Genomic DNA, 15319 nt, shown 5'->3' with positions numbered 1-15319 from the left:
GAAAACATCTGATTTCTATTGGTGACAGATCACAAGCACTGCTAATACAACTGTGGTTTGTATAGTTTGTTCAATTCACAACTGGAAAAAATACATGATTTCAATGAGACGTTAGTAAAAAATAAAGATGTGATTTTCTCATCTCAGCTCCATGGCTCCTCTCAAACCTCCCATGGACTCCAGGTTAAGAACCTCTAATCTACTGTAAGTATCGGTTTCCCTACTAGACCTCAAAGTCGTCACACGCCAGGAAAATGCCTAATCCCGATGCTCAGGGAATATTTGCTGGAAGAATAAACAGGAAGCACCTGCCCAGGAAGCCTCCAAGAATGTGACCTAAAAGGTCCCATCCTCCCAGCCTGGGCAACATGACGAAACCCCATCCCTACAAAAAATACAAAAATTAGCCAGGTGTCATGGCACATGCCTGTAGTACCAGCTACTCGGGAAGCTGAGGTGGGAGGATGGCTTATGCCTGGGAGGTCGGAGCTGCAGTAAGCCATGTTCACGCCACTGCACTCCTGCCTGGGTGACAGAGCAAGACCCTTCCTCAAAAAAAAATAAAGAAACCAAAAGTCTCATTTCTCCAGTATTTCTGATTGAAAATGAGCACTTCTGTTTAGCTTAAAACACATCTGAGCCTGGGCCACACGGTGAGGCCGTATCTCTACAAAAAATTTTAAAATTAGCTGGGAGTGGTGGTGTGTGCCTATAGTTCCAGCTACTAGGGGGCTGAGGTGGGAGGATCGGTTAAGCCCAGGAGGTAAAAAAGGCTGCAGTGAGCTATGACTGTACCTCTGTACTCCAGCCTGAGTGACAAAACAAGACCCTGCCTTTTTTTTGTTTGTTTGTTTGTTTGTTTTGAGATAGAGAGTTTCACTCTTATTGCCCAGGCTGGAGTGCAACGGTGCAATCTCAGCTCAGGGCAGGGGTTTTCAAAAGCACTGTGGTGGTAGTTACTGGGGCTGTTGGCCACATTTGTCTGGCTTTTCCCTTTCCAAATGCACGGTGGGATTATTCTTCCTGGTCTCCTTATGGCTGGGTGGGAATATGTAACCAGTTCTGGACAAACGAATTTTGAATGGAAATAACGTGTCATTTCTAAGCCACAGCAATGAATGCTGATATAAGACCCTTGTCCTCTACTGTGGCAACCAGCAATCTTCCAGAAAGTGGTTACTCCATGATCCTGAGTCCAGGGGAGAAGACAACCAGAGCAGAGCTGCACCTGCCCCATGATGGACATGTAACATGAGCAAGAAGTAGCCTTTGCTGTTGTGAACCACTGAGATCAGGGGCTTGTTTTTTGGTGGTTTTTGTTTGTTTGGTTGGTTTGGTTTTTGTTTTGTTTTGTTCTTTGTCTTTTTTTGTTTGTTTGTTTTGAGACAGAGTTTCACTCTAGTTGCCCAGGCTGGAGTGCAATGGCACGATCTCGGCTCACTGGAAGCTCCACCTTCTAGGTTCAAGCGATTCTCCTGCCTCAGCCTCCTGAGTAGCTGGCATTACAGGCATGCACCACCACGCACGGCTAATGCATTTTTAGTAGACACAAGGTTTCTCCATGTTGGTCAGGCTGGTCTCGAACTCCCGACCCCAGGTGATCTGCCGGCCCCAGTCTCCCAAAGTGCTGGGATTATGAGCAACCATGCCCAGCCGAGACCCTGTCTTTAAAAAAAAAAAAAAAAAAAAACCCACACCCAACCAAAGTCTCCATGCAAACAAGATGGCCAACTCAGATTGGTGCGGGACCATGAGAAGCAGGGTTCTTAGCCAAGGAGAAGGCAACCAAGAGGCCAAGAAGGCAGCGGGGTGGGTAATGAAGGGTGAGGCTCACATCAAAGATCTCGAAGCCGGCGATGTCCAGGATCCCGATGAAGGAGGCGCCCTGCCTCTTGGTCTTGTCCAGAGCCTTGTTGATGCGCAGCACCAGCCAGCGGAACATCCGCTCGTAGGTCGCCTTGGCCAAGGCCTCGATGGCAAAGTCAGCCTGAGGGGCACACCGGGGGAGCGTGGCGTCAGATACAAAGGATCTGAAAACTCTCATACCCTTTGCCCCAGTAATTTTAGAGTCCTCCCCCTAGAGGAACAGCCCTAAGTATGTGGGGGAAAAAAAAAGTCTTTCATGTACAAATACGTTCACTGCGGTGTTATTTAAAATGATGAAAAGGAGAAACAACCTAATATCTAACGATATGGGGACAATAAACTTAGATCTTTCCAAATAAAATGGGGACACACTAAAGGATTTATAGAAGAAGTGATGCTTCAAAATAAGGCAGCGGTCTATGGTCATACCACCCTAAACACGCCTGATCTCATCAAAATAAAGCAGTGGGCAGAGGGGGCAGAGGGAGATAAGACAAAGGATGAGCCGAGACTCGCCGTGAGTTAGTAACTGCTGAAGCCGCCCACGTGATGGGCACGTGGGGCTCTTTACACTTTCCCCTCTTCTCTGTTTTGCACATGTTTGAAAAGCTCTGTAATTAAAAGCCAGAACGAGAACTAAGTTTAATTCTTTTTTTTTTAAGTCTTGTAGGAAATAGCTGCCCAACGATATTCATCACGGGGAATTGTTTTCCTTCCCTCGATTTTTCTATATTAAGAGTCATGTAGTATTTCTGTAATAGAAAATAGAGGTTTCTCCTTAATGGTCAGGGAAACGAATAGGTGGCAATAGTAACACACAATGTCTTTTGAAAACAACGGTCTTGCCTTTCACGCAATGCTTCTGCACAGAAACAGCCGTGAGCTGTCAGTGTACGGCGAATGGGAGGACTAACAAAATGAGCTTCCAAGTATCTTTGAGAGATGGATTTGGCACCCTAAAAACACCCTTGGCCAGCACCATCAAAGAAACTAGAAACCCGAGAGAGGCAGAAAGCGGTCCGCACGGGGAGGGATGTCCGCTCTGGGGGCAGGCAGGCACATCAGTCTGGCAGGAAGGAGCAAGCTGCTGCTCATCTCTCAGCACACGTGGCAAGCCCAAGGCAGCAGGTGGTAGAGAAACAGCTACTTGGCACAGGCTTGAGGATGGCGGGAGCCGCCACCCTGGCACCAGAAGGAGTTGAGCTACAGTGGCATCAAGTTCCTGCTTTACACCAGAGAGGACGTGCCTATATCCTTGATGACCAATCAGCCAAAATACGGTCTCAATGTAAAGAGGCACAATGCAGCCTCAGGATGGCACCTGCTAGGCGTGAAGCCTGGGCGCGCCATGAAGCTTCTCCAGTGCTCTAGATGGGGTGATGCCACCTCTCTCAGGGCTGCTGTGAGGACTGCATCAGGGAGTCATGAGAAAGTGCCAGGACGGCCCGGAACAGCCTCAACTGTGCTGCTGCAGGGACATTCACCCGGGAGGCAGCGGCTGCCCTGGCCCCAGAGGACATACCTGCTCTTTAGTCTGCGCCTTCTGGACGTAATCCCGTCCCACCTTGATGCGCGGGGTGAGGATTCCTCTGGTGAAATCGGTCACATTGATACCCAAGAGATGGGACACCTTTTGGGCAGCTAAGATTTTTCAGAGAATAAGGGAGGGACAAAAAGTCCTAATTAGACCCAAGAGAACAAGTCCCTCTGCTTGACCTGGGAGCAGAGAGGAAGAAAGCCACAGGGTGAGTGAGCAATTGTTACCAGGACAACCGAATCTCGGCCCTTCTTTAGCAGGGCCACCAATACCCAACAGCCCCCGACTCGGCAGCCGCATGCAGGTCAGTGGGCAGGGCAGCTGTACTTCCCCCTCAGGGCAGGGAGGAAGGCATCCTGACTGGAGGCCCAGTGGCGACAGTGGTTCCTCTGTCCACTCTCAGCCACACACCTTGGAGTGTAAAAGCAGGTCCCTACCCACCAACAGAACTGAGAGGAGCAGGCCAGCCTGGTGTTGGGGCACAGAACAGCACAGGATTCCACAGGAGTGTCTTTTTTCGTTTGTTTTTTTGAGACGGAGTCTTGCTCTTGTTGCCCAGGCTGGAGTGCAGTGGCTCGATCTCGGCTCACTGCAACCCCCACCTCCCGGCTTTAAGCAATTCCCCTGCCTCAGCCTCCTGAGTAGCTGGGATTACAGGCGCACACCACCATGCCCGGCTAATTTTTGTATTTTTAACAGAGATGGGGTTTCACCATCTTGGCCAGGCTGGTCTCTAACTCCTGACCTTGTGATCTGCCTGCCTCAGCCTCCCAAAGTGCTGGGATGACAGGCGTGAGCCGCCGCGTCCGGCCAGGAGTGTCTTTTACAATCCACACACCCATGCGTTACATCTTTAGAGAGACCCTAAGGAAGGCACGTTAAGACTAAATAACTTGTGTGGGGTCGTTTGCTGCAACCCTAACAAAGGGGATGAGTCGGGTGCGGCAAGCACCTAATTTCAAGATCCCGACATAGCCACAGGCAAGGCTCCCATTAAAGTGGAGCTACGGCAGAAATCACTAGTGTCCTGACAAATGGTGTGGTCTCAGGAATGAATGAGGGAAGCCCTGGTCCACGTGATCACAAGTTGAAGTTACTCTGAAACGCTTACTTGGTAAGAAAAAAAGCAGGGTCGTGTTGATGTGTGTTTTACATCTGTACAGAAAATACCGACAGATATATGGCCATAAACACACCTAACACTAAAAAGAATGGTGTCCGGAATTTCCGCAAGACCTTCCCTCCTGAGCAAATCCATGGCCAAGCACCTGCCCCATTATTTCCAGCGAGAGGCCCCGGGTGTTACCTGTGTTATCGGGCATGGACGCCTGGTCAGTGTTCCGCTCCTTCTTGAAGACGATGTTGCCGAGCTGAAGAACCCCTGAGATAACCCGCAGCAGGCCTTTGGGTGCAATCAGAGGCGGCTCAGAAGCACACATGGGTCATGGTGATTCCCGGGGGTGGGGGTCACTCACCCAGGGATCCTCAAGCCAGACAAGCCAAGCAGGGACACCCCCCAACTCCCTGGGGCCACAGGGGTGCCAGGTCTGAGTCTAACAGTGTGTGGTGGGCCCAGCCATCCTAGAGGGCTCACCCGCTCCCGGCCAGCATGGCCTGTCCACACTCCCATTCATGCCGGGCTTCCCCAGCACACAGCACCCATCCATCCCCAGCTTCTTCCACACTCCCCGAGACAGGACATGAATATTCTACTTTCAGCAAATGGCAAGGGCTGTGCAGTGGACCTGGGCCCTGGGTAGTTAAGGACACGTCCTTTGCACCCTTTCTGTGTAAATGCCTGTGGTACCACCAGGAACAAATAACCCTGAACCTCAAATCTGAGGAACCATTTTCCCACACACTGCAGGCCTTCCCCTCCCCCTGGCCTCTAGCAGGCTCCCCAGGCCCATCGTCTGCCCTGATGCCCCTGAGAGCATGGGTACCAGCCTTCCCCCACTCTACCCTCCCCCACAGGAAGGCCAGCCCTGTACCCATTTGCTCCTCTTCTGGGATGCCCATAATCCTCATGGCCTCCATGGTCTCCTGGAACATGTCCTTGTCCTGCTGCCCGGGGATGGTGACGTGCCCATTGGACAGGAAGCGGTATTTGTTGTACGGTTCCAACAGGAGATCGGCTGTAAGGGGTGGAGGGCAAGGGCGCCTCAGCGAGGTGCTGAAAGCAGAGGCTCCATCAGCGCTGTGACCTCGAAGGTTGGAGAGACTGGGACAGACCCTGAGCCCTGACGCACCCTGGAAACCGCAGAGTAGCCAGCGACGTTCAGCTTTCCTCAGTGTCTGAGACTCTGACACTCACATCTCCTGGCCCAGAAGAGCGCCAGGGCCCTGTGATTTGCAGCTACATGTGCAACCCACCCTAGCTTTTCTCTGGCACGGTCAGAAACAGAAGATCAAATCCTTAGGATGGCGCAGAGAACAGGAGTCACTCTCACTTCTCCCCGCTAAACCCAAGGCCAAAAGTTTTCATTTCCCAAATGATGTCTATGGTCCAATTCTGGCAAGAGGCCCAGAGCCCGGCAGCCCCGGTGTCAGGCTGCAGGCCGACTACTCACTCTTCAGGTGCTCTCCAGCCCCAGACAGGAGATAATAGAAGATGTGGAAGGTCCGTTCTTCCTTGGCTTGGCGGATAGCACGAGATTTCTCCAAAAGATCTTTGTAAACGTTAAGGAAGCAACACAAGCTGGGGGGAGGGCAAGTCCTCCACTGTCCACTTTTTTTTTTGGAGACAGAATCTCACTCTGTTGCCCAGGCTGGAGTGCAGTAGCACGGTCTCGGCGGAGGATCACTCCGCCTCCTGGATTCAAGTGATCCTCCTGCCTCAGCCTCCCAAGTTGCTGGGATTACAGGCGCATGCCACCACACCTGGCTAATTTTTGTATTTTTAGTAGAGACAGGGCCATGTTGGCCAGGCTGGTCTTGAACTCCCGACCTCAGGTGATCCACCCGCCTTAGCCTCCCAAAGTGTTGGGATTATAGGCATGAGCCACTGTGCCTGGCCAGCCTTCCATTGTCCTCTTATTCTCGTCCAAAGGAACTGAACTTCACAAGGAAGGAAGAATGGCACAAAACGGCAAAACACAGCAAAAGCAAACTACCTGGGTTCTCACCTTCAAGGGGCACGGTGTGTCCAAGAGGAGCTCACATCCTCGGGAGCCTTGTCTCATTCTTACAGGTAATGGGAACGAGAACATTCCCACACGCAAAGGTTAAACACTGGCACGCGGGAGAGATAAAGCAGCATCCCCCAAACGCCCACCTCTGGGAGCCACACTAGACGGCTTTCAACAGCTCCATCCCATTCAAGCAGGTGGTTATCCTGCCCGTAAAGAAAGCAAGCCCTAAGCTCTGTGTTGAGTTTGCACTGAGCCGATCCTGAGTGTCCCCCCAGCTCCACAGACAAGGTGTCATGACAGGCCCACAGGGGGAAAGTGCTAGAATCAGGAGGCAGCTTCTTCTCTACAGAGGTCATGCCTCCCCTCCAGATCCAGAACTCTTATCCCCATGAACCACAAGGATACAAGTCTCAATGTTGGCTCCAACAATGTAGCCGTTGACATCAAAGTTGATGCGAATGAATTTACCCTAAGGAAAAAAGGATAGCAAGAGATCAGGGGTGCCCCTGACATGAGGAGCTAGAGAGCAAGGGGGAGACCAGAGGCCCCCGCTCCCCCCTCCGGTGGGCACAGCTTGGAGGGAAAAAAACCCAGAGACAGGACCCATATGCCAGGCCAGGGGCTCCCTATGCCCACACCGCACGGGCCCTCAGGACTCAGGCGCCACACTGCCTGAGGCCATGAGCCTAAGACAAGCCGATCCCACACCCAGGTTCCTCGCAGAGGGGGAAAGAGACCAGTTATCTGGAAGTGTTCCTCTCTGAATGACCCAGGAACTAACTGGCTATTGGTGACAGCAAAGCACTCTGGGGCAGAGTAGGCAGTGCCCTCACTGGCCTTTCCACCTCTCATGGGGGAGGCTGAAGAAGCTACTCGTGGCCTTCTTCCTTAAGAGGGGCAGGGCAGGTCCACACCAACTGGCATTCGGTCTGCCCTAGTCCACAAAACAGGCCAAATAGCACCGAGTCTGAACCGTCCTCAGTTTTGAGGGGAGGGCACCCAGGAGAAGGCAGCATGAGCCAAAGTTCCGGGCAGGGCCCCCTGTCCCCAGAGCCGGGTGCCACCGCGCTACTCACGAAGCGGGAAGAGTTGTCATTCTTCACTGTCTTGGCGTTCCCGAAGGCCTCCAGGATGGGGTTGGCCTGCAGCAGCTGCCGCTCCAGCTCACCCTGCAAGGAACCCAGGAGCGCAGTGAAGGCCGGGCAGCGACCTGGGCTACCGAGCCTGCCCTGCCTGGAAGGGGTACGACGGCAGAGCCGTGTCAGCACGTCCAACGTGCCAGGAACAGAGGTTCCGGGTGGGCGCCAGTGTGCCACTCCAGCCAAAGCCAGGCCCCGGTATCACCCAAGTGCGGCCTTCCCGTCAGGCTTTGGAAACCTTGGTCAGTTTGAACTCCCTTCCGTGGCCCTGGAAACAGCAGGCAGGAAGCTCCCTCAGCTCTAGGAACCTGGCCCTGGAGGACCTATGTGAAAGCTCTAGGAATCTGGCCCTGGAGGACCTATGTGAAAGCAGCACCTAAACTAGCGAGCTGGCGGCACAGACACCCTGGGACAGTGTCTCCACCCTGTATACACCAGCTTCCCTCTACCTCCTTGCCTCTAATCCTCACATTTTTATTCCTTTTCATAGGAAAAGAAAATGAGGGGATTGGATCTGAAAAATATACACGCTCATCTAATCTGTGTCCTGATAAATGCTTCACTTTCTGTATCAGCCCCTCCACTGCTGCACCCAAAACCCACCATGGCAGGCAGTGAGCACGGGATCCATGAGGCCCACTTTGGGCTGCAAGCTGTTTACTGAGAATGTCAATAAATCCTGCTGTGAACTCCAGGGATGCTTTGTGGTAGACAAAATGCACCCTTGTGCCTTCTTATCCCTACACCCTCACCATACTCAGGGGACAGGACAGAGTGGCCCCATTTCACAGAAGAGGAAGCTGAGGCCAAGGGAAAGGAATGACGTGCTCAAGGTCATCCAGCTGTCAATCAGCAGAGCGGGGTGGCAGAACTCCAGTCCCCTACCTAACCCGTCAGCCACTGCCTTGTCTTCGCACCTGTGCAGCAGGCCCATGCAACCAGGGAATAACTAACGCTGACTGAGGAAACTAGGGAGCTGGTTCCCCTTAATGCCTGAGTGCCCCCTGGGGGAAAGAACATCACACAAGGGCCAGGCCAGGCTTTGTATTTATTAAAGACTGGAGTCAAGCCAGGGTTTTCCGGGAACAGCAGCCGCCTGTGAGTGATGACAAGGAAAACTGGGAGGAGTAGGAGCTCCCAGGACAGCCATGGACCCTGGCCTTACAAGCACACCTGCCATAGACGAGACTCATCTGCAGAGCACTGGGGACACTCTGGAGTCTAGCCAAGCCAGACTGGAAGCCCACCATGAGACCACAAGGGAGAGAGCAGAGCCTCCTCCTCTGGCGGTCCTCCTAGGCCAGGACCCCCCAACCCAGGGCTAGGAAGCCTTACGCTTGTGAACCATCCAGACAAGTGAGAGCATCGCTCTGGTGCCCGCCCCTGAAGGAGGGTCAGCGGGGCCAGGTCAGAGGGCAGGGGTCAAGCCCACAGAGCAGGCTCTACATGTGTGCTGGGCACCAGTGGTAACTGGACACCGGGTTTCCACCCACAGGCCTCGGGCGGGCCTGGGAAGTCGGCTGAGGCAGCCCACGGAGCCAGATTTGGATAAGAATGGCTCCCCCACCCACTACGCCGTTCGTCTCACAGCACAGGCCAGGCTGCCAGGCTGCCAGGCTGGCTGAACCGCTCCCGTTCCCGCAGACAGAAGGGAGCGCGGCCCCCTCCAGGGCCTGTGCTTGCCCTGGCTTGGAGGCGAACTGAGGCCTCTGTTTGGGACCACACGCTGTTGCTGTGGAAAGTGGGGCCGCGGGGCCAAGTCGGGAGCAGCCACTTCAGATTCCAGAGCCGTGTTCCCTGCTGACAACAGTGATGACTAACCTATGGCTTTTCCTCTACTGACATCTAATGGGGCACAGAAGAGATTTTAATTTTTCAATGAAATCTGCATAACACGAAGTGACGCGGTACTGTCTAAGGTTAGGGGTGACCCATTGGTTTCTGAAGGGCTTCACTGGGTGGTGTTTCTGCCAGTGAGCCCCAACAAGTACACAAATAACAGACCAGGGAGAGGCAAAGGTCACCATGTAGGCTCCGGGCATCTGCCCGGAAAGCTCCTTGGACCAAGCTCTGCTTTGCCAACACGCAACCCAGGCCAAACCTGGCCTCTCCACAGCAAGGTGAGGTCTGGAACAACCCCTCTGCTGGTGTTGGGAGGCTCAACTTGGCCACTGCAAGTGAGAGACTGCTAGCTCCCAAACCAAGTTCAAGGGTGTTCCATGCCCCGGCTGCCTGTGGAAAATCACAGCACAGCTTCAGGCAAGGAAATCAACCAAACCGGCCAATGGCCTTTCACACTAACAGCCTGAGCTGTGACTGGAACCCTGGGGCAACCTATTCCCTCACTCTAGTGGGCTCAGGGCAGGGACAGGGTGCCTAGCAAAGTCTGCATTTTGACAACGTGGCTCCCACTGTCACCCCCAACCCCAGCATGCTGTCTTTGCTGAGTGCTGCCTTCCCCTCTACAACAGGAACTCCCGATGTAAGGCATATGAGCTATTTCACTGCTCTCTGTGTCCTGTCTCCTGTCTTCCAGGACAGGGACTCCAATGTCACCCTCCCAAGAACCAGTCACATACTAGGCAGTTAATAAATATTTGGGAAAAGGATTTTACTGCAAATTCAGAGATGGAAAACCACGGCTAGAGAACTCCTAACCTCACAGCTTTGTTTTTAAAATAGGCCTCCTAAAAAGAATGCAAAATGGGGGGTAGAGGAGGGAGACAGGGAGAGAGGGAGATACGGAGACAGGGGGAGGGGGAGAGGGAGGGAGAGAGAGAGAGAGAGAGAAGAAAAGAAACTTTATTAGTTTCTAAATATAACTCCTGACACTCCATGGAAAAAGATTCCAAATGCCTTGAGAAGCCTGGCACATGAAAAGTTACTTTTGGTTGGGTTCCAGAAGACTGTACTCATTAGGCCATTCTGCAGGCCACACCCCAGACCTGCATGCAGACTCACACCCCTCCTTACTTACGAATGCCGCACATGGCACGCCAGTAAGGTGGAGCCGCCGCTGGGAGCGACCAAGCTCCCCTGACGGCTTCAAGGAACAGCACTGGCACTTAGGTTTCACAGGGGAGTTTAAGAGTGTGCTTGAGAGACAGCATCCCACAGCCATGCTTGTCTGATCACCCCAACCTCTGAAAAACTCCAACGTGAGAACTCCCCAGCACTGCTTCTGACTGGCACGGCGGTGGCAGGCGAGGGCAGCCAGCCATCTGCATCTGGTCTGGACCACAGAGCGTGGAGGGCTCTATGAGAGCGGAGTTCCCGTCCACCGTGCCAGGGTCAGGTTCTGCATGGGACATAACAGCTATGGTGCGCTGTGGGGAAATCTGGGCATGACTGGAGTTTCTGAGAACAACTAGGTGTGAGGCCCATCTCCATTCTGCAGGAACTGTCACTTCAGAGTGCACAGGAGGTCACTGTGTGCCACACCCAGCCCCTCCTCCCAAGACAGTCAGTGAGCTGAGCCTAAAAGAAGAGTTCTAGCTGCAGAAAGTGACAAGTGTGGGGTGAAAAGCTGCTTAGAACAAAATACAGAATTCAAGGGCACACGATGGGCAGAACACGCATTCCCAGTGCAGAACGTGCAGTAAACGTGCAGCTCACCTAGCGAGGACGCTGCTGGTTCAACCATAATCCATCAAAAGGGAGAGGAAAAAAATGGAGGTGAGATGACTTTCCAATTGCCCTTTCTCTCTTCGCTGGGGTGGTGGGGGTGGGTGGCTGTCCTGCCCAGAGGCATTTCTTTTTTTTTTTGAGACGGGGTCTCACTCTGTCACCCAGTCTGGAGTGCAGTGGCGTGATCTGGGCTCACTGCAAGCTCCGCCTCCCAGGTTCATGCCATTCTCCTGCCTCAGCCTCCCGAGTAGCTGGGACTACGGGTGCCCGCCACCACGCCCGGCTAATTTTCTGTATTTTTAGTAGAGACGGGGTTTCACCATGTTGGCCAGGATGGTCTCGATCTCCTGACCTCGTGATCCACCCGCCTCGGCCTCCCAAAGTGCTGGGATTACAGGTGTGAGCCACCGCACCCGGCCCACCCAGAGGCATTTCAACATCAGGGAAAAGAAATGGATTCAAACACAGGTCTGCCTGAGGCCCTTCAAGCCTCCATCAACTTGAGGACCAAGTCTTGGAATCTGCCTTCCAGCCTCAGAAGGGGAGGACACACAGCAATGAGCTGCAAATGCCAAGAGGGCTGCTATGCAAACGCCAGGACCTCATCAGTTTCCACAGCAACTCAGAAGGCTAGGAGGCCAAGGACAGAACGGGCTTGCTATCGCCGGACCACTCCCAGGACAGGCCACGCCGTCGCCTCAGTGGAAATGGGCCCAGCCTCTGCTTCATTCCCCAAAGCATCCTCATGTAAAGCTGAAGCCATGACCACTAAGTGCTCTTCCTCCATCATCCCACCAAGGCCCAGCAAGCGGCCACGGGGACGAGGACCACAGCACTCACCTGGTCCTTCTTGCTCTTGTGGGAGGACGCCACATACGCCAGATACTGGATGACCTTCTTGGTGTTCTCTGTCTTGCCAGCTCCAGATTCACCCCTACCAAGAGAGGCAAGGAAGTCTCGGGCTTAGACATGGCCAAGTCCTTGACCTCTGTCCCTTCCCACTGCACACTCCACTGCCTCGCATTCTGTCAGGTGCCCGTGAAGGACCCAACGTGTGGCAGAAAAAGGAACTGCCACATAAATGCTCTAGAATCCTCAGGCAGTCCACTTCCCATGGCTCTCCAGGGGCCGGAGAGAAGTCAACTGAAATCCACTGCCTGCCCTGGTCACTTGGCAGCCTTCACATCCAAGTGTTTTAAAAATCAGTTTTAGGCAGCTGTGGACTTAGGGGTCAAAGGCACTTGTACATGTTCCTTTGCAACGTCACTTGAAGGAATGTTCTGTGCCATTAACTCTCTCAGCAATGGGGTTTATGGATCTCCTTGTTGAGTTCAGAGGGTGAGAGGCCCCAGTGTCTACTTCAATCCAGGTAAAGAAAAGCCACCATCCAGAGCAAGAAGGAATGCCTTCTGCCCAGAAGTTACGGAGGAGCTGGTTCCCAGCCGGATTGTGGGGAAATCTTGCTTTTCCTTTCTGCCATAAGCGCCACCCTCCTTCCCACTGGCTCCTTGAGGAAGGATGATTCAAACTGAACTCATCCATGCAGTGGGATCGCTGAGTAGCAAACATACAAACTGAAGTCCTGTCCCATGGAGAAGCGAAGGAGGGGCCTTGAATTGGGAATCGGGGACTCCACCACCCCCAGCTGTGGTTTCGGTAGGAGTCCTCAAGAATGAGAACAGATTGGGGTGAAACGAACCACTACCCAGATGGAGAAATACTTACGTGCACAAGATGGACTGATCTTCTCGGTCTGAAACAAAGGAGACATCAGATTAACTCCCACCAGATACAAAAGCCTCCCCCGCTTGCTCCCGAAGAGCTGCCCATTTCCCAGATGGAGTACAGTGCCACAGATGCTGTCTTTGCGCAGCCCACCCTCACACCTGGCTGGGAGGAGCATTTGTGGGGGAGAGTGCCATTGGGCAGCTGCTCCTGCCACCCAGGAGCTCAGACTGTCCACCCACACTGTCCAGCCCCCACCAGAAAACCAGAAATAGTTCTGTGTCTCCCACCTTAGAGGAACTGGTGTGTGGAAAGCTCTCCAGGAGTCGACTCTCCTGGGAGCTGAGTGGGACCTGCCCGGTGTGCTTATAACTGGGGGCCAAGATTGTTAGAAATAAGCCCACTGCAGGTGCTCTAAATACTATCCCCATTGAAGGAAGGAGCACCGTTTAAGAGGCTGGAGGAGAAGGGGCGATGAGGCCTGGCTTTGCAACGGGACAGCCCTGGGATAAGATGCTGCCTCACAGCCTGAGACCCGGGACAGGTGCGCAGGCTTCTGAGCCCCAGCTCCCTCCTCCGCAGCGTGGGATAACAGTACTTGTGTCCACAAGACATGTGAACGTACCAGCTTGGTGTCTGGCAAGTGGAAGGCGTGCAATGATGTCACTTTAGAGGTAGCTTGTAAAGAATGACAGCTTCTGATGGGTTTCTGTGACAACCTGTTCTCTAGCCGGGTGTCAGGAACTTTCAGCAACTATCAACAGCTCTATGAACTGCTCAGCAAGGAAGGTTATAAATACCCACCCTCCCCCGGTGCAGGAGGGGCAGTAATGCCCACACTCTGAAAGCTAAGTTTGCCAGAAACACTGAGGCATCCTGGCTGTTCAGTACCGCGTATTCAATCTTAAGCAACAGCTGAAAATACAAACTCACTTTTTTCCGTTTTATCCCACCCCATCTAATAGCCTCACCGTCCTTGAAGTCAAATTGGCTTGAATCCAGCATCAGGTTACTTACAAATATTTGAGCTGCAGTAAGGTATTTAATTCTGAGTCTCAGTTTCTATATCCATAAAGTAGATCTGCTACTAACTCCCTTGCAGGATTAGTTTGAAAAATAGAAATAACACATAAAAAGGACCTGCCACAGTCCCTGTAAAGAGAGTAAGCTCCACAAATGGTTGCTGTCTATACTGACTTCCCCATGGCGACGCTGCCACGATGGGTGGCAGTGGTGTTGTCAGGGCAGTGGGAGCATCTGTGGCTGTTGGTACAGTGTCAGCACTGAGTGGAAATACGGATTCAGCAACGTGTGAAGGACACACTGAGTGGCTCGCATCGCCTGGTCAGGGCCCTGCATGACCAGGCACTGGGAGAATGACTCATGGCCTTCCACGCATGGCCTCAGGAGACACATTTAACCGTTCAACACCAGTCGACACCGACCAGCTAGGCTGCCTGCCTCTTCCGAGGTGAGCTTTCTAGGGTGCCTGACCTCAGCAGCTGGTTGGGCTGGGCACTGCCTCCAATCTCTTCTTCTGCCCACTGGTCATTCAGGAGGGCAAAGGAAGCCCAGACAGAAAGAAGAAAAAACAAACCTCACACCCAACACCAAAGGCAGCTACCCCTGGGCGGCAGCTTCCTCCCAGCCCCCTAAGCATCAACAGCGTGGGGGCGCAGAGGGGCTGGGTCACTCCCATTCACAAACACACCCCACACTCTGCTCTCTGATGTGGAAACTGCTCAGGAGGCAAGCTCGAGAGGGGCCTTACTCCCCCTCGCCTGTCTCAAAAAACACAGAGTCCTTCAAGCCTGCACAGCAAGGACAGAGATTAGAGACCTGCATCCTTGACAAGACAGACGGGAAGACAGAAGGGAGGGAGGCGGCAGGAACGACAGCCTGGGGAAGACAGAGCAATTTCATTGCTGGCCCCTAACAACAGTGTGGCAACCGATAAGGGTTTGGAACAAACATTTTTGTCGTCCCAGCCCCTTGCCCTCCCCCACTGAGTCTCCCTGTGGTCTGCCCCAGCTGTGGGCATGTTTAGTCACCGGCTCTGCTAGCAGGCAAGAATGTACCTGCGAGTGCTGGCAAGTTGTGAGCAGCAACGGCCCAATGCTACCATAAAAGGAAACATTCCCCAACCCTTCCAGAGGAACCGTTTTCCCAGGGCTGTCCCTAGGATGGCTGGAATTCCTCTAATTGTGTGAGGAGGAGTCAGAGGCTCCGCTGCTGAACAACAGGAAGCAGAGCCCCGAAGCACACTCGAGGGCATGCACACACAGGCACATGCA

General features: G+C 53.3%; 1 protein-coding gene across 1 annotated transcript in view; it reads right to left on the bottom strand.

The window, feature by feature from the left end:
• Positions 1-15319, bottom strand: part of MYH9 (myosin heavy chain 9) — a 108315-nt gene that overhangs the window by 32714 nt on the left and 60282 nt on the right. The window contains exons 4-12 of the mRNA XM_010389168.2: positions 13026-13053; positions 12141-12234; positions 7611-7703; positions 6940-7003; positions 5974-6072; positions 5395-5538; positions 4710-4805; positions 3389-3507; positions 1835-1987 (exon numbers count right to left, since the gene is read on the bottom strand). Coding sequence (XP_010387470.1) covers positions 1835-1987; positions 3389-3507; positions 4710-4805; positions 5395-5538; positions 5974-6072; positions 6940-7003; positions 7611-7703; positions 12141-12234; positions 13026-13053 — 890 coding nt within the window. The remainder of the gene's footprint in view (positions 1-1834; positions 1988-3388; positions 3508-4709; positions 4806-5394; positions 5539-5973; positions 6073-6939; positions 7004-7610; positions 7704-12140; positions 12235-13025; positions 13054-15319) is intronic.

Source organism: Rhinopithecus roxellana, chromosome 13, assembly GCF_007565055.1.
Source record: "Rhinopithecus roxellana isolate Shanxi Qingling chromosome 13, ASM756505v1, whole genome shotgun sequence".
NCBI classification, from domain to species: Eukaryota; Metazoa; Chordata; class Mammalia; order Primates; family Cercopithecidae; genus Rhinopithecus; species Rhinopithecus roxellana.
The sequence above is the reverse complement of the archived record's forward strand: the minus strand, read 5'-3'. Positions and strand labels throughout refer to the sequence as shown.